Source organism: Osmerus mordax, chromosome 27 (assembly GCF_038355195.1).
Source record: "Osmerus mordax isolate fOsmMor3 chromosome 27, fOsmMor3.pri, whole genome shotgun sequence".
Classification (NCBI taxonomy): Eukaryota; Metazoa; Chordata; class Actinopteri; order Osmeriformes; family Osmeridae; genus Osmerus; species Osmerus mordax.
In genome coordinates this window covers 3,271,555-3,291,188 of record NC_090076.1, presented here as the reverse complement: position 1 = coordinate 3,291,188, position 19,634 = coordinate 3,271,555, and the positions used below count along the sequence as shown (strand labels likewise).

General features: G+C 42.2%; 1 protein-coding gene across 2 annotated transcripts in view; it reads left to right on the top strand.

Annotated features, from left to right (window-relative positions):
- The window catches only part of slc30a7 (solute carrier family 30 member 7), a 45,985-nt gene that overhangs the window by 12,625 nt on the left and 13,726 nt on the right, over positions 1-19,634 (top strand). For both annotated transcript variants that reach the window (XM_067230566.1, XM_067230567.1), the window contains exons 4-8: positions 3,999-4,086; positions 4,727-4,859; positions 7,218-7,343; positions 7,558-7,608; positions 8,710-8,845. In XM_067230566.1, coding sequence (XP_067086667.1) covers positions 3,999-4,086; positions 4,727-4,859; positions 7,218-7,343; positions 7,558-7,608; positions 8,710-8,845 — 534 coding nt within the window. The remainder of the gene's footprint in view (positions 1-3,998; positions 4,087-4,726; positions 4,860-7,217; positions 7,344-7,557; positions 7,609-8,709; positions 8,846-19,634) is intronic.

The following is a 19,634-nucleotide window of genomic DNA, read 5'->3' as shown; positions in this document are numbered from 1 at the left end:
GCAGCACTGGGACACTGACCATGCCATGGTCCACCTGATTCCTGCATACAGGCAGAAATTGAAGCTCTGTAAACCTGTTGCGAGGACATCAAAACAGTTGACCAGTGAGGCTATCGAGGCTCTGCGGGCGTGCTTGGACTGTACTGACTGGGATATGTTCACGACTGCTTCCAATAGTTTGGATGAACTCAGAGACTGTGACATCGTACATCAGCTTCTGTGAGGACTGCTGTATTCCAACACGCACCAGGGTGAACTTCAACAACAACAAGCCCTGGTTCTCTGCAAAGCTCAGAAGGTTGAGGTCAGAGAAGGAGTAAGCATTTCGGAGTGGGGATAGAGACAGATTCAAGGAGTCGAAGTAAAGGTTTAGCAAAGCGGTGAGAGGCTAAACGACTGTACTCGGAGAGACTACAACAGCAGTTCTCTACTAGCAACTCAACTCTGCTTCTGTCTGGAGAGTGCTCAGGCAGGTCACCAATTACAAGCCCAGAGCCACCCACACCACTAACGACTGAACCTGAACGAGTTCTATTGCAGATTTGAAAGACAGTTGGACTGTCCTGAACTACCCCTCCCCACCCAAGTGGACTCTCTCCCCCCACCCCCCCCCTCACCACCGTGATGACTCTCTCCATTCAGGAGAGAGAAGTCAACAGACTGTTCAAGAGGCAGAACCCATCATCCCCATGCCCAAAAAGCCACGGCCAACAGGACTTAATGACTACAGACCCGTCGCCCTGACCTCTGTGGGAATTAAGTCTTTCTAGCGCCTGGTGCTGGCACACCTCAAAGCCATCACGGACCCTCTCCTGGACCTCCTGCAGTTTGCCTACAGAGCTAACAGGTCTGTGGACGACAGTTAACATGGCCCTCCACTTCACCCTACAGCATGGACTCCCCAGCATCCTACGCCAGGATCCTGTTTGTGGACTTCAGCTCTGCCTTCAACACCATCATCCCCGCCCTGCTTCAGGACAACCTCTCCCAGCTGAACGTGCCCGACTCCACCTGCAGGTGGATCACAGACTTCCTGTCTGACAGGAAGCAGTGCGTTAAGCTGGAACACAAGTCTCTGACTCCTGGTCCATCAGCACTGGATCTCCTCAGGGCTGCGTCCTATCTCCTCTGCACTTCTCCCTGTACACCAACAGCTGCACCTCCAGTCATCCGTCCTTCAAACTCCTGAAGTTTGCGGACAACACCACCCTCATTGGGCTCATCTCTGGTGGAGATGAGTCGGACTACAGGTGGGAAGCTGACAACCTGGTGACCTGGTGTAGCCAGAACAACCTAGAGCTCAATGCTCTTAAGACAGTGGAGATGGCTGTGGACTTTAGAAAGAATACAGTCCCACTCACCCGCATCACCCTGTGCGACTCCCCAGTCAACACTGTGGAGTCCTTCCGCTTCCTGGGTACTATCCTCTCCCAGGACCTCAAGTGGGAACTGAACATCAGCTCCCTCACCAAGAAAGCACAACAGAGGATGTACTTCCTGCGGCAGCTGAAGAAATACAACCTGCCAAGGACAATGATGGTGCACTTCTACACAGCCATCATTGAGTCCATCCTCACCTCTTCCATCACCATCTAGTACGCTGCTGCCACTGCCAAGGACAAGAGCAGACTGCAGTGTATCATCCGCACTGCTGAGAAGGTGATCGGCTGCAATCTGCCTACCCTCGAGGACCTGCACACCTCGATGACCCTGAGGCGAGCGAGGAAGATTGTGGTCAATTCCTCCCACCCTGGACACACTCTGTTTCAACCACTCCCCTCCAGCAGAAGGCTGTGGTCCATCAGGACCAAAACCTGACACTGACACTCACTTTACCTCATACTCTGTCACTTTACATTTACATTTATTCATTTAGCAGACGCTTTTATCCAAAGCGACTTCCAAGAGAGAGCTTTACAAAGTGCATAGGTCACTGATCATAACAACAAGATAGCCAAAAAACATCGCGAGTAGCCAAAACATGAAGCACACATTGTGAACAACCAAAGTAAGTGCCAAAGGGAAGAACCATAAGAGCATGTAGTTAAACAAGTTACAATTAAACAACATGAACCGCTATAAGTGCAAGTGTACCTGTGGAAAAAAGCAAGCAACAGTAATTTACATTTACATTTAGTCATTTAGCAGACGCTCTTATCCAGAGCGACTTACAGTAAGTACAGGGACATTCCCCCGAGGCAAGTAGGGTGAAGTGCCTTGCCCAAGGACACAACGTCAGTTGGCATGACCGGGAATCGAACTGGCGACCTTCGGATTACTAGTCCGACTCCCTAACCGCTCAGCCACCTGACTCCCTCCCTAATAAAAACAATATATCACAGCGAGAACAAAAATCTAAATCAGTTACCACTAACCACAAGAGCAACAAGTCTCTAAGCAAGAGTCATTGTGATCCTTGAGGAAACTAACATCGGGTCAAGCGAACCATTCCTAAGTACCGTTGTACTCCCGGAACAAGTGCGTCTTGAGCCTTTTCTTGAAGGTGGAGAGACAGTATGTCTGGAGGTGGGGAGTTGATTCCACCACTGGGGGGCCAGACAGGAGAAGAGCTTGTGTTGGGACCGGGCGGTCTTGAGCGGTGGGACCACCAGGCGGTTGTCTGAAGAAGACCGTAGGTGACGGGTGGGGGTGTAAGGCTGCAGGAGAGACTTGATGTAGATGGGTGCAGTCCCGTTCACTGCTCGGAAGGTCAATAGCAGGGTCTTGAATCTGATACGGGCCATGATAGGTAGCCAGTGGAGAGAGACGAGGAGCGGGGTAACATGGGAGCGTCTGGGTAGATTGTAGACCAGGCGGGCCGCTGCGTTCTGAATCCTCTGAAGAGGGCGGGTTGCACATGCTGGGAGACCAGCGAGCAGCGAGTTGCAATAGTCCAGCTTGGAGAGGACAAGTGCTTGGACTAGCAGCTGGGTGGAGTGCTCAGACAGGTATCTCCTGATCTTCCGGATGTTGTAGAGGGTGAATCTACACGACCGGGAGACCGCAGCAATGTGGGCCGTGAGGGAGAGCTCGTCGTCCATGTTAACCCCAAGGTTCCTGGCAGAGGATGAAGGGGTCACCGTCGCAGATCCCAGGGTGATTGAGAGATAGTGGGAGATGGAGGGTTTAGCCGGGATGATGAGAAGTTCTGTTTTGGCGAGGTTCAGCTGGAGGTGGTGCTCGGTCATCCAGGCGGAGATGTCTGTGAGGCAGGCCTCAATCCTAGCTGAGATCCCCGGATCGGTCGGGGGGAACGACAGGTACAGCTGCGTGTTGTCAGCGTAGCAGTGGTAGGAGAAGCCATGGGAGGTGACGATTGGTCCAAGTGAGGTGGTGTGCTAAAAAAAAAATGCTAAATGACTAAATGGTGTACAGAGAAAAGAGGAGGGGTCCAAGGACGGAGCCCTGTGGGACACCAGTGGAGAGCTGGCGGCCACTTTAACATATTCAGTATTTTTATTCGATATTATATTGTATAGCTCTGCCAGTAGTTTATTTTATTTTATTTTGTTGTACATTTTCTACATTTTATTTTTGTTCATTATGTTTAAATGTTCACTGTATGCACCTGCCCACCAAAGTAAATTCCTTGTTTGTGACCACTTACTTGGCGATTAAACACAATTCTGATTCTGAAATCAATTCATAGCAATTCTGACATGCGCTTTTCTGGATTTTTGTTGTTGATATTCTGTCTCTCACTGTTCAAACAAACCGACCATTAAAATTAAACTGATAATTTCTTTGTCAGTGGGCAAACGTACAAAGTAAGCAGGGGATCAAATATATGTGTGTGTATATATATGTATGTATATGTATATTTTTATTTTATTTATAACGTTTATATAAAGTTTTTTCGTTTAAGCAAAGATTTTATCCAGTTCAGTAGTATAACCATTGTTGGCACCAGGGTTTAACATTGTATTATAAAAAATATATTTATACTTACTGTAACTCAGAATGTTTATATTGTCCAGCTCATGTGTCTTTTCTTTCAGGTACGTGAGAGCAGAGGTGTTGGCTGGGTTTGTGAATGGCCTTTTCCTCATTTTCACAGCCTTTTTCATTTTCTCAGAGGGAGTAGAGGTAAGATAAATACTTGGTTGCTTTCTGTACTGAAGTAGTCAATCACGAGGGTGTGGTACATCTATAGTAACCCATGGTTGTGCTGTTTCAGTGCACTCAGCTGCCCTTTGTGCCTTTCGGGTTGTTTGTAATTCATCATATTGTCTTATTTATTGGTGTTACAGTTAAAATTGAGCTTTTTATTGAATATCTAGCCAACAGTCACACTCTGCTAAACAAGCTGTGCTTGATGTGATACTATCTAGCTTGTTACATTTATGTTGAGATTAATTCATTTTGCAGTTTGTAACATTTATGGAGCACAAGCGAAGGCACAGCTCGTTAGCTATGGTATTTTTTATGTCATCTAGCTAATCCGTAGTAACTAACAACGACCCCCATTACCAAAGGTGGCAAATGCAAAGTAATATGTTATCAAACATGGTGGTATTGCCCATAATGTAATTGATAAGTCACTGCTGTTTACCAGTCAGATTTCAAGGACGAAACTACCCATTACATAATATGATGCAAATTAAAATATTGTACTAGACTTGGTGTTTAATACATGACGACTAAATATCAAATGTTGCATGAAGACCTGAAATTATGATTAATTTCAATGTTATGACATACCGCTCTTTCCTTTGGCCTCTGACAGAGGGCTTTGGAGCCACCGGATGTTCATCATGAGCGTCTGCTACCTGTATCAGTTGCGGGGCTGCTGGTCAATCTGGTGGGCATCTTTGTGTTCCAACATGGAGGCCATGGGCATTCCCATGGTGGGGATGGAGGTATACCTTTAGAAAGGGTTTCTATCTTGATCCACTTTTCAGTGTCTACTTGTTTTCTTGCTGCTTTCTCTCAGTATATGCTGCACTTTTTTGATGGCCTAGACCAGTGGTTCTCAACCCTGGTCCTCAGGGACCCCCTGTCCTGCATGTTGTAGATATTTCCCTGTTCCAACACACCTGATTCAAATGAATGGTCGTTAACAGGCTTCTGCATAACTAGATATGCCGTGCATATGCCGAGTGCAGTGTGCAGTGCCGGGATTGACATTGTTCAGATCAGCATTTCCCCAAAAAAATCAACAATACATTTCATGTGCCTCCACGGGGCATCATGGCAACTCATCCCAGCCCCTTCACTTTGATTGGTCCCTCTGGTCATCCATCGTATCATACGCTTCACTAGCGGGTGCACTAGGAGGCTTTATCGGAGGCTGTATGATAACTTCAGTGAATTTTGTTTTGTTAATGAACTAATGCGATTAACAAAGGCATTCGCAATGAAATGAATCTAAGCGCTTAACGCACCACAGTTCGTAGCAAGGAAAATAGGGAAATTCTGTTTAGTTATTTAGAAGCGATTCGCTTTTACAGCCGATAAACAGCTGCTTTCAAAGGGGGTTCCTGGTTAGCCAACAGCACGACAATATAGAGCATTTTGTTCCATAAATGTATGATGCAAGCACTGTATGGTGAATTAGGCCTACAATTATGACAACTGGCTCAACCATTGTGTATGTAATGAACTAAGTATTGTGCCGGTAAGACAATTGAACTGAGAACCAATATAGTAAATTTTGATCAACATAACATAAGCAATTTATTACGTAGGAAACAGCAGACAAATGAAGGCTACATAATCATTTGCATGAATGTAGGCTACCACAGCATTGGCAGTTTGACTAGAATTGATGATGTGGAGGTTGAACAAGTACTACAATAGAATTTCAATTGTGATCTGAGAAATGTAGGTACCAAAACCACTGAGAAGAACTGTCATCACCAGCTGCATCACGGGCACTGCACTATCTACAATTCCAGACATCTGTGTGTGTCACCGACATAATTGCAGGCATTGTGCCCTATCTATAATTCCAGAAATCTGTGTGTCACTGACATAATTGCGGACATTGTGGCCCATCTATAGTTCAAGTAATCTGTATGTGTGTGTTTCAATGACATCTTAACACTAGAAGTGCCAAGCCATTTTTCCATACTTATAGTGCCGTTAGGGGTAAAATTGGCCTGTGAGTCTACAGATATGGATGTTGTTACTGACATGTAATGGTCGCTAGATGGCACTTCCTGCACGGAGCTAAAGGCAGGAAAATGAACTTGCCTTCATCAATCTGTCATTCATTTCCGTGTTGTAAGTCGGTGAGTATTGCAAAAATGAGAAAAGTTTATTAGTTTGGAACCTCTAAGATGGAAGTTACAATCTCTGCTTGCTCTCCCGTTTATCCTGCTCTCAAATGTTAGCTCCCTGAACAATAAATATATTATATATAATATGTAATGTAATGTAACCAAAATGGTGCAAACAAAAACTATGCTTTCTAATTAGGCTACTGCTCATCGCTGGTGGCGCTTATGACTGTCGTGTTGGATCTCTTGTTGGATCAGTTGGTCCGGACCAAAACATTTAATGATAGCCATTTAGTCCTGGTTCGCTAACAGAGCAATATTAAATATTAAACTTTGTCTGAATAACAGAAGACATGTATAAGGAAGCCCTTGCGACATCTGTTGCTGAAAAGAGAGCCTTGGAATGCAGGAAATGAAATGGCCGAACGCGCACCTGGCAGAAATGTAACAGTAAACGGGAGAAAAAAATTACTTAAATTCGCTTTTGCCGGTGTGATTTTGAACGTTTTAAAATACTGGGTGATCGAACACATATCTAGGAAAAGTCAAGAAAGCAGGGTCCTACAATTTGATCGAGTGCAAAGATACAATTATTTTTTTCTTTTCACTGGGCCCAAATGACCCCTTCTCGGTGCTTCTAGTTTTAATCACCGACTGCATCACGGGCACGATGCACTAGTAGTGTTAATTGATTAAAAAGGGTGGCAAATTCTAATTGTAATTTCTTAATCCTTGTGCTGCCTTCGGGTCACATGACCCAAAGGTTCATAACGAACCATCGTTGTTTTTACCCAATACAAAAACAAATAAAAATAATTTTATTTTAACCTTCACAATATGGGGGGTCTGAGACAGCCCAACGGTTAAAAGAAAATGGTTTACTTTGTTTTTGTATGCGGTAAAGTTGTCGCAATACGACGGTGGGTCACAACGACTGATGGGTCAGAATGACCCGAAGATAACACACGGGTTAAGTTACATTCCATTTGTTTTCAGGTCATGGCCACAGCCACAATGGCAGTATGAGTCACGGACACAGCCATAGAGGACTCGCTCATGAACATGAACATGGGCACAGCCATGGAGGGCATGGCCACTTTCATAATGAGCCCCACTGTCAAGGTGAGGCAACAGACAAATTAGGGTATCAAGACCATATAGAAGCAAGGAAATACCACATTTTTCATAAAATTACATTGTTGCACCAGCATTGACATCAGGAAATAACTGTTTAGTTGGTAGCAATGTAGATGATTACGCTTCTGACAAATCAAAGCTATTTACACTACTGAAAAGTGTGTCTACTATATGTAGTAGTTGATTTCCTCTATTCCAGATGACCACCTGCACACACCCGGGAAGGGCTCAAGCAAACAGATCCTAGAAGGTACCATGTTAAAAAGATCTAGTCATCAAACAGACTATACAGGCCACATATCATTGTTGTGTAATTAAAATCATCTCTACTTTTATTCCATATTATTTATTCTTTACACATATGTGTCAGTTGCTTGAATAACAGGACTATCTTAATGTATGCAGACAGTTATTGTTTGTTGGCTCGGGACAATGAGACCAGCCATGGCCCGGTCATTGATGACTTTGCCAAGTGGTGTGAGGAATCCAATCTTCAATTAAACTTATCCAAGACAATATACATGATAAATTATTTTTTGAACACGTATATACACATTAAGTCACACTCATTAAGGGGTCAGACAATAGAATGGGTGAAATACTATAAATATCTTGGGGAGATTATCGACTCAAAACTGAACTTTGAAGCAAATTCTGAAAATGTGTATAAAAAGGGGAACCAGCGTCTTTGTTTAAAGAAATTGTCCCATTTTCACATTGAAACCTTTGACCTTATTTTACCGTGCTTTTATTGAATGGCTTTTCTTTTTCTTTAGTGCCTTGGTTTGGAAATCTATTTTTAATAAATATAAATTATTTGACTCCCATCCTTTGCACAGTGAATTCCAGCTTCTTCCTTCTGGACAAAGTTATATAGTCCCACAGAGGTTTTTGCAGGTTGTGATGAAGGAAAAGTGGGCAGCATTTTTGCTCATTTCATCTGATCGACCTCATCCGTTTCCATAAAGTAGAAATGCCTGTGATCGACTGAGGGGTGTATTCCTTGTCTGACTGCATGCATTGAACCATGACGTCCGTACTGTGAATTTGCGGTACCAATGCATGTACTATTACACTCCTAGTAGAAACTAATTTCCAGCTTTTTGCAGATTTTTTTAAACTTTTATATTCTATTGACAATAGGCTTTGAATCCTGTGCATATCAAAAGACGAGTGGGGGTGTTTTATATCTCTAGCAGTTCTCTGGTTATCCCCAAAAAATAAAAGTACAGTATTTCAATTGATGCAAATATTAAGTATGATCATTTCCCTATAATATATGAGGACAAAACATCTCTTTTGGAAAATGGAAATGGAAAGAACTTGTTGTTGAAACTGTCTTGTTTTGCAGGAGTGTTTCTACATATTGTTGCTGACACTCTGGGAAGCATTGGAGTGATAATTTCGGCTATCCTAATGCAAAAGTATGACCTGATGATCGCTGATCCAGTCTGCTCCATGCTCATTTCTATTCTCATTGGAGTCAGGTGAGTTAAACTGCTCTCATGCTATGACATTTGATTAAACTAGAACAGGGGTCTGCGACTTCACATTTTGAAGCTTTTTGAGTTGTACCAGTTCGGTGTATTATTATTTATTTTCCAACCCCTAAGGATTTGTCAATATTTGGACTACATAGACAACGTTGATGTCAAAAGTTTCGTCTTGCTAGCGATTGAGTTGCTTGTATTTTTATTTACGTTACGTTGCATGGTTTAAGTTGAAATTATGTTTTTGTGGCAAAAAGTGCCTTTTATCAAAAAAAGGGTACTCAGTGCTAGCCTACGTCATAACGTCAGCCTACGTCATAACGTCAGCACACGTTAGCAACGACGCATGGATACAACGTGCATAGATGTGCTGTTGCACAGCGAGTATCGTATCGTGCCGTGGTGTACTAGTAGCACATGTAGGTTACATTTAAGCAAATCAAGACTTGCATGTACAGTAAGTAACATCCCAAGTCTCCCGGAAGGTCCGGGAGTCTCCCGCATTTCAAAAGCGGCTCCCTGACGCCCGCAAATGCTCTACAATCTCCCGGAAATCGGGGTTTTTGTATTTCGAGCAAGCGAGACTGTCCAATGGTAATTTCTGGTAGAGATAAGTGCGTATCGCGCGTCCTGATTGCGTCTGGGGGGGGGTGTACATGCAGGAAGTGCCGGTCCTAGCACATTCGGCGCCTGTAGGAAGGGCCGGCTATGCGTGCAGGTTGAGGGGGTACATCATGCGTCCTGATTGCGTCCCGGGGGATGAGTCTCTGCAGGTTGGGATGTCTGAAATGTATTTAAACTCAAGCTTGTATGGTGTGTCGCTGTCTTCAATGCCACAGCCTAAACTTGGTGTCAAAAGAAAAGTTTTTAATTTCTGGCGCAGTCAAACAATCCCCTTAAGTTTGGCTAGCCATAGCAGCTAGGCTAGCTTGCTCGTAGCACAATTTACTGAGGTCAGCTTCTCCACCGTGCAGGGCTCTAGTCTAAGATCAAATGTTTGTATTTGGCATTGTTACTGACAATGATCGCTTCCAGCAAACTTCTTTTGAATTAGCCATTTCCGCCTAAATAAATGTCAAGCTTATTTACGTTTTTTGGGGCCATATTTTCAGTTAGTAGATGGTACTGTTTCAATCGCGATACTGCCGGTGAGAACGTTGTTACTTAGAAAAGCTTGTTTCAAGGGGGTTCAGCTTGTTTCAAAGGTGGTTCTTAATGAATGAATGCAATATGAGTGGGCTAAATGCTTGAAAATATCACTACTGTAGAAGGGAAAAACTTAAGGTTACATTTTAGTCATATAGGTTAAGTTCATTATACATTTACAGTACATTTAGTCATTTTAGCAGATGCCCGTATCCAGAGGGACTTACAGTAAGTACAGGGACATGCTACACTTCACTTTTTGTATTTTGAATTGTACATGAGCAGCAACAAATGTAGGCTATGCTTTTAAATCTATGCGATCTTCATAAATAATAAGTAGGCATTTTTATATAAAATATACAGAAATATCAGTTGTAAAAATAGCAGTTAATAAACGGACCCATTTGCAAGCAAGCACACCCAACAATTTCCCCAGAAATTGTACCCTCTCTAGTTGTCATTGTTTTGTGTGTTTATCCACTTTTGCACTTAATTACAACTTTTGTATTAGGTGTACAGAGTATGTTGCATTCTTTCAGCAGTCAGTTATAATCCTTTATAGGCTATTCAATGAGGGGGGCTCAAAGATGGACCAAAAAATCGATATAATAATTTTACAAATGTATTTAAGGTGTATTGCACTTTGTTGGTATAATGGCTGCTGGAATGTAAACATTTAAAATATCTATTATTGTAGTTTGCTTTGGAAAAAAGACAAAGGAGTAAGCACATTTAGGCTATTTAAATAATGCGAAAAGAAAAAAAAGTCCTTATTCCCAGTAAGTGAGAGACTGCCCTAATATGACATTAAGAAAATCAAACTTCAGCAACTGCACCGTGTGACATCATTCTGTCCTATAGTTGTCACGGTACCAACATTTCAGTAGTCTGTACCAATACCAGTGAAATTTCAAGGTACTAGATACCAAAGCAAAAAAAAAAAGGTTATTGAACAGCACTCATTTGTTGACAGTAACATTCACCTACAATATATAAGACTGTGAATGACGTCTTGACACTGTTCCAGTTGCTCATCGTACAAGTGGAGAGGGAGCGGACGACCGTTCATTGAGTTCCCTAGAGCAGACAGCTCCGCAATTGTAGAGTTGACTTGATAAAATTCTGAAGCAGCAGTGGCAATGATTTTGCAGCAATGGGCCACCGCTGCAAAATCTATATAGCAAAAACACTTGAGGTAGCAAGTGCAGTGTTTCCCACAGAATGTGATTTATATTTGGGGTGGTAAGCAGGGGCAGAGCCATACGTTGTAAAATATTTGGGCTCAGCCCAAACCTATAGTCCTAGTATTGGTTAGATGTGAGTGTAGATAGGGACTTCAAAGTAAAAAAATAACAAAAGCACAATTGCGTCAGCACAACAGCAGCCTATTTGTCATTGTTCAAAACCAAAGACAGCGCTATAGCCTTGTGATAGTTCAGCACCACCACTGAAATAACACACAATCAATGGAGGGAAAGGGAAAATGTATTCTTGACAATAAGTAAGCAAGTATATTGGTTGCTGTTGAAAACGTGCTGCTGCTAGCTACCTGCTGCTGCGGTAGTGTTTCGTCAGTGGAGATGCTGATGATAGCTTCCTCTCTGGCTGGTCTAAATAAGTGTGTAATCTTTGGGTGTTTTGCTCGAGCTTGTTCAGACAACAGTTTATTGCTGCGCTTTTGAGCACCGCTTGAATATTTTCTTTTACTTATATCTCTGCCGTCATCTAGAAAAACTTAATGATTAGCATTTTTTTAACGTGCGCGTTCAAGAGGCGTAATGGTGTAGTAGTGCACGTAAGATACGCAAAAGCCATTGTTGCCAGATTTAGGGATTTTGAAACTATTTAGCCCATGGTAGTGGATGAAGATCTGTTACGTTGCCTACATTACGGGATTGCTTTACCCGGTAGTTGAAACTTGGGGCTCTCAATGAGTGCCCTCAGAGCTTTTTACTTGACTATTTTTATTTTTATTTTTTTATAGGCCTAGTCTATTTTTTGCTATGCAGGGCCTTGCGGGGGCTGCGAGGGTTTCCCAGCCGCCACTGGTGAGAGGGAGAATGTGAGCGGGCCAAGAAGGGACTGAGTGAATCAATGCGCTGTGCGCAGCTCTACAATATATATATATATATATATGTGTTTTTGCCATGTTAAACAGTAAAAAAAAAAAAAAAAAAAAACGTTTATACATTTGTGCCGGTCATTTTTTTTCTCTGTGCGGGCTGCCACAAATAAATCAATGTATGGGAAACACTGAAGTGTATATTGTATACAAAGACCCACAATCTTAACAAGCAGAACAAGACAGAAAGACAACAGAAAACAAGATAAAACAAACATACCAAAACACGACACACTTGCCTCACACATCAAACAAGCTCAACCTCAGTATTTTCAAATCTGGGGGGTATTACAGAAATCGGGTTTAACACTAGAAGCGCCAAGCCGTTGTTCCCTACTAATAGCCCTGTTAGGCGTCAAATTACCCCAGTCTTCAGACAGGCACGTTGCTACCGACACGTAATGCTCGCTAGATGGAGCTTCTCGCACAGAGCTAAAGGCAAGGTCGGAAAATGAACTTGCCTTCGTCAATATGTCATTCATTTCCGTGTTGTCAGTCTATTATTTCATTAGAACATTTGTTGTCTTATTCCTTCAATCATTCAGCAAAGTGTAAAGGATGTCACACACGTTGCAGGTTGGCTTGCGTTTGGTCTCTAATAGCCTGAAATTACCAACATTTTATAATCGACTGACTGATTGCGTTGTTGTCCCCAGTGGAAAGTAGCGTAGCGACCCGGCAAAGGGAGTTCTGGGTCAGCATTATATATTTACACACAGCGACATCATAAACTTTCAATGGTCTAATTAGATCCAGTTATACTGGCAAAACATGTAATGTTCGTTTATTGTAAGAACACGGTCCAAGAAGGCTTTTGCAAAAATGAGAGCCAAGTGTAATTAGTTAGGAAATTATTTTACTTTTGTTACATGCTTAACCTTTTCAATTTAACAACTTTCGAAATGACAAGACGGGCATTGTATAATATACAGTGGATAATATCATATGGTTGAGAATGTCTATTGTGGTTTTATGAAGGTTATTAGCCTACTGTAACATTGGGACTCCAATTCCAAGTGTGGATGGTGGGTTACGCAAGAACACTAGCACATTATGTGTAAAACGAAAGTTGCATTTGTTAATCAAGTAGGTCGCCTCTCCTACAACTAGCCTGACAGATAATTTTGAATATGTTTTGTTCCCTTTACATCTACAGACTAAACAGAATAAATCTCGGGCATTGCATTGTGTACACATTTACATTTATACATTTAGCAGACGCTTTAATCCAAAGCGACTTCCAAGAGAGAGCTTTACAAAAGTGCATAGGTCACTGATCATAACAACTAGATAGCCTCGAACATTGCGAGCAGCCAAAACATGAAGCATACATTGTGAAAACCAAATAAGTGCCAATTTGTGAAGGTGGGGAGACAGTCAGTGTCCTAGCGGACTAGCAGCTGGGTGGAATGCTCAGACAGGTATCTCCTGATCTTCAGGATGTTGTAGAGGGTGAATCTACACGACCGGGAGACCGCAGCAATGTGGGCTGTGAGGGAGAGCTCGTCATCCATGCCCCGAGGTTCCTGGCAGAGGATGAAGGGGTCACCGTCGCAGATCCCAGGGTGATTGTGGGAGATGGAGGGCTTGGCCGGGATGATGAGAAGTTCTGTTTTGGCGAGGTTCAGCGGGAGGTGGTGCTTGGTCATCCAGTCGGAGATGTCTGCGAGGCAGGCCTCAATCCTAGCTGAGATCCCCAGATCAGTCGGGGGGAATGACAGGTACAGCTGCGTGTTGTTAGCGTAGCAGTGGTAGGAGAAGCCATGGGAGGTGATCGGTCCAAGCGAGGTGGTGTACAAAGAGAAGAGGAGGGGTCCAAGGACGGAACCCTGTGGGACACCAGTGGAGAGCTGGCGGGGTCCTGACACTTTGCCTCCCCAGGAGACCTGGTAGGATCTTCCCAACAGGTAGGATGAGATCCAATGAAGTGCAGTGCCAGTGATGCCCATTTCAGAAAGTCTGGCGAGCAGGATCTGATGGTTAACCGTATCAAACGCTGCAGAAAGGTCCAGCAGAATGATGACGGATGACCTCAAAGCCGCTCTGGCAGACTGGAGGGCAGTGGTGACTGACAGGAGGGCAGTTTCTGTGGAGTGGCCAGTTTCGAAGCCCGATTGGTTGGGGTCAAGCAGGTTGTTCTGAGAACGTTTGACAGTTGGTTAGAGACAGCGCGTTCAATTGTTTTAGAAAAGAAGGGTAGCAGTGATACCGGTCTGTAGTTCTGGAGGACGGCTGGCTTAAGGGAGGTTTTTTTGAGTAGAGGGCTAACTCGGGCCTGGTTACAGGATAATTTTTATTTTTTTTGCTGGTAAACCGTGAATGCATCTTTCTGGCTGTTTGAAATATCCCATCCCCCCTTCTAAAGATCGATCGCGTAGCGTATCAATGCATCTCAACAGTTCCTTCAACATTGTCTACTCAAATCAAATTACCCAACATTCCAAGCATTCCAATCAGATACTTACAGCTCAAGAAAACATGTAATTTAGCTTACTGTTAGGTTCACACACTTTTTGTACAGAATATGGGCATTCATTGCAGTAAGAGGTTTTAAAATGCTAATTTACTAATTTATACCTCTCGATATTTCAGAAATTATATTGTAAGTCATTTTATTGATTGGACTGTTAAAATGTTAGGCGATTAGTATTAGACAAGGGGGGACTTTGATTGTAAAGGAGGACGTTGGACGTTGAGAAGAGAGTGGGGACAATAAAGTGTGGCCAAGGAGCCTAGTAGTCTGTCCGTGTCTTTAATTATTATAATTAATAATCCTTCAAGAACGATCAGTAACACTACTGTGAATCCAATTATCATAAAAGCCCCCGCCCATGCCGTTATCTCCTTTTATTAGGGCCTACCTTATTATAGTCATAAATTGTTTAGAATACCATTTTCAAAATAGTTGCAAACTATGTCATAAAATGACTTTTTTCACTCGTGTTGTTTCACTCTTGTTTCACTTTATATATATTTTATATTTAAATTGTTGTATTCTTAGATTGTTTAGTTCTTAGAAATAGTTGAACTTTTGTACTTTTACTTAATTTAAGATCTGTATATGTTTAGTGTTTTGCACCTCCCTGCCACAGTAAATTCCTGTTTGTATAACATACATGGTGAATAAACCGAATTCTGATTCTGGTGTGAATATGCGAAATGCATTCATTTATGTTTATCCGCTTTACAAAACATTAGCATTTTACAATTACAATTATTGTTACCGCTATGTCATTAGAATTGCTCTTAACAGTCAATACACAAATGCCCATGTGAAGCTAATGCACTTCATAGAATTCACTTACATTTTTGTCATCATTTGGCACATAATTATAGACTACCGGTATATACAGTGAGGCATTTGTTTTTTTTTGATCCCCTGCTGATTTTTTGGTTTGCCCACTTACAAAGAAATGATCAGTCTATAATTGTAATGGTATGTTTATTTGAACAGTGAGAGACAGAATAACAAAGAAATCCAGATAAACGCATGTCAAAATGGTTATTAATTGATTTGCATTTTAATTAGTGAAATAAGTATTGGACTCCTCTGTAAAACATGACTTACTACTACTGGGTGGCAAAACCCTTGTTGACAATCAAAGAGGTCAGATGTTTCTTGTAGTTGGCTACCAGGTTTGCACACATCTCAGGAGGGATTTTGTCCTGCTCTTCCACCCCCAAAGCATAATGTTTCCACCTCTGTGTTTGATGGTGGAGATGGTGTTCTTGGGGTCATAGGCAGCATTCCTCCTCCTCCTCATCTGACCACAACACTTTCACCCAGTTCTCCTCTGAATCATTCAGATGTTCATTGGCAAACTTCAGACGGGCCAGTACATATGCTTTCTTGAGCAGGGGGACCTTGCAGGCGCTGCAGGATTTCAGTCCTTCACGGCGTAGTGTGTTACCAATTGTTTTCTTGGTGACTATGGTCCCAGCTGCCTTGAGATCATTGACAAGATCCTCCCATGTAGTTCTGGGATGATTCCTCACAGTTATCATGATCATCGCAACTCCACGCGGTGAGATCTTGCATGGAGCCCCAGACAGTTCTGTTGTGTTTCTTCCATTTGCTAATAATCGCAGCTGTTGTCACCATTAAAAAGCTGCTTGGCCATAGTCTTGTAGCCCATTCCAGCCTTGTTTAGGTCTACAATCTTGTCCCTGACATCCTTGGACAGCTCTTTGGTCTTGGCCATGGTGGAGAGTTTGGAATCTGATTGATTACTTCTGTGGACATGTGTCTTTTATACAGGTAACAAACTGAGATTAGGAGCACTCCCTTTAAGAGTGTGCTCCTAATCTCAGTTTGTTACCTGTATGAAAGACACCTGGGAGCCAGAAATCTTTCTGATTTGAGAGGGGGTCAAATACTTATTTCACTCACTAAAATGCAAATCAATTCAATTTTTGATGTTGTTGTTGTTATTCTGTCTGTCACTGTTCAAATAAACCTACCATAACAATTATAGCCTGATCATTTCTGTGTCAGTGGGCAAACGTACAAAATCAGCAGGGAATCCCCCCCTAAAAATCACTCACTGTAAAAACTATACATATTTTGCTAGACATATCTTATTTAGGCAGCATAACCTTTGTCTGAAAGACTGTGCAAGGGAACCCTTTTATAGTATGCTCATGAATATATAGATGAGCTGCGCGCTGATTGGTTGGTTTACAACGAGTGAAACTGCGGAGCAAAGACGCAACACGGCCAACAGCACTCACTGAACCATCGAAGGTGGAGACTTGAAATAAAAACGTACAAATAAATCTATTGTCTTTACACTAGTGATGGGAAGTTCGGATGCTTTTACGGACTCGGTTCTTTGAATCTCTTTCATTAAAAGGAACGAATCTTTGAGTCATTCGTTCATTTCAACGGGGAGGGGGGGTTGCGCAACATTTTATAGCCAATTCCCTGGCAAACACGTATATCATATTCTCATGTAGGTTAGTGCATGTAAACCAGCACATACTATTTTAAAATAAATTCCTGTATTAAAATAATGTACCATGACAGTTTGTATGATTTGAAATGGTCATTTATTATCACACTAACATTTACCAATTATCACGGCAAACAATTACGCTGCACTGAACTGTAAGTAAAGTACAAAAAAGTTAAAATAACGAAACCTGTAATTATTACTTGTGAACGAATATCATTCACGTCTTACTAAACCTAGTCACGCGAAAGTGAACGAGGTAAACAAATACATTTCTGTTTCCTCTTCTGAGCCTATGCAGGTCACGTGAAAAATGATCCAAAGATCTGTATCCGAAGACCCAGTCAAAATGAACGAATCATTTCTGTTTGATCTACCTACCAGTACTGAGCCTATGCAGGTCACGTGAAAAAGGATCCAAAGACTCGTACCCGGCAGATGAACGAATCGTTCACCTCCCGACCGTGTCTTCGGATCAATGTTTCGTTCCTCTGCCAACCGAGTCCTCGGATCAATAGGTGCGTTCGACATGGACTGCGGCTGCATGAAACGACCGGCGAGAGTAGCCGCTTTCAGTCGGGGAGGAGTTGAAAACGGCTCTGTGAAGTCGGACATTCCAGCTTCTCGTGGTTTGCTGCGTTAACGTTAGTCATGGCCGATCAAGCGCTGTTTGCTTACTTTACTTTATTTATAATTAAACTTACTCTTTCCATTAGTGAAGATGCAGACTAAAACTCTTTCTTCAACAATTTTTTAATTTTGAGTGTATTATTCTTTGAATCTTTATTCAACTTCTTATTCTTCTTATTCTATTTCTTCCGTGGCACGTTTCAGCGCCTTCAAATCTTCAGCTATTAAAACCGTTCAGCTATCAAACAATTCAGCTGTTTCAGGCCATGGGTGCTATGACTTTTCAGCTTTGTACCTCTTATGCTTGAATTAATATAAATAGGGAGTCAGATGGCTGAGTGGTTAGGGAATCGGGCTGGTAATCAGAAGGTTGCTAGTTCGATTCCCGGCTATGCCAACCAAATGACGTTGTGTACTTGGGCAAGGCACTTCACTCTACTTGCCTCGGGGAGAATGTCCCTGTACTTACTGTAAGTCGCTCTCTAAATCAATATTCATAATATTTTTAACATGGTTTCCAATGGAGTTTTCTTTCAAATCCTCTCAAACTTCTTCAACTTCCAAATCCTTCTTCTTCCTCAATCTTTCAGCTAAAGCCACCATTTAAACTTTAAAATGTTGACAAAACCCTAAACTATTTTTAAATAATTCAGCTTTTTTATATCTATTCAACTTGTTTCAATATCACTGATTGTTTCATGACTTTTTCAAGCCATTTCTGAGATTTACATGGGTGTGTACGTGAAAGCCTAGAGTGCAGACTGAAACGCTTACAGTGGAGGCCTGAGCTTCGGATGTTGTTGAAAAAATATTTCTAGTTTGCCAGCATTGCCACAATTTTCGCTCTTCATGCTTCATTTTTGGATCAATAGATAGCTAATTTTGTGCTGGTCGTAGACAGTTGTCTGTTGAATCCAACAGACGTACACATTTGTTTGTTGTTTAGAGCCCCACGAAGGCGAGACAAAGTCCAACTCTCGCCCCATAGAGACCAATGCAAATCTGGTGACAAAATCGTCAGAGAAAGCAAAAAGAACAAGATTTTGAAACTGCCGGTAGAGTCGTATTTCTGACCGGACACAAATAAAGGACATCTCTGGTTTCGACAGAGTCTTGGGTCTCGGAAAATATCCTTGGATTGGACGTATAGTTTTGCGTCTAGGTTAACTTGTTTGAGGTGTGGATTCTAGCTAAATTTCTGTTATTCTCTGCCCTCGACAGACACGCACCACTCAGTCTCACGCAGGTGATTGGTATTAGCTGATTAGTGGAGTCACAAGACAGAGTTTGATAGTATTTCAACCTAATACAATACGATTACTCCGTTTACATGTGTAATTAGGTATGCGATTACTCAATAAGCGCGTCTACATGATTCTTTTTATTAATCGTTGTATGCTCCACGGACAGAACTTGCACCATCATCCTTCTGCAACAAAGTGTCGCCGTGTCTTCCTGTATCGGCCCTACTGCTGTATGTTTTATTCAATCAACACATTGAATCCTACTAAGAAAGCCGAGTAAACGCACTCAATGATAGGCTACATCTGCTACTGCTATTACTATCCCAACTATAATTTCAGCTGTTAAGCCTATAATATTCTTTTTATGACTAGCTAGCCTAGGCCTACTTCTTCTTCTGGTTAACAGTTCAGCTTTAAGCTTCTCCCGCATTGTATTTCAGCTCTTAGCATTGTTAGATGACTCAGTTCAGTTTCCACACTGCCTCTTTTGTGTGACTCACAAATTTTTGAATTTAATTTCAGCTTGCAGGTATTTTCTCATTTCTGTATTTTCTGCAAAAAAAAAAAAAAGAAAGTAATCTTTCAGCATTCCAACGCATTTTCTGCAGGAAAATGCGTTGGAATGCGTTGAAAACTATCCGCCTCTGCAGTGACCATTTCACGGCGGATAGTTTTCACATGGACCAGAGACG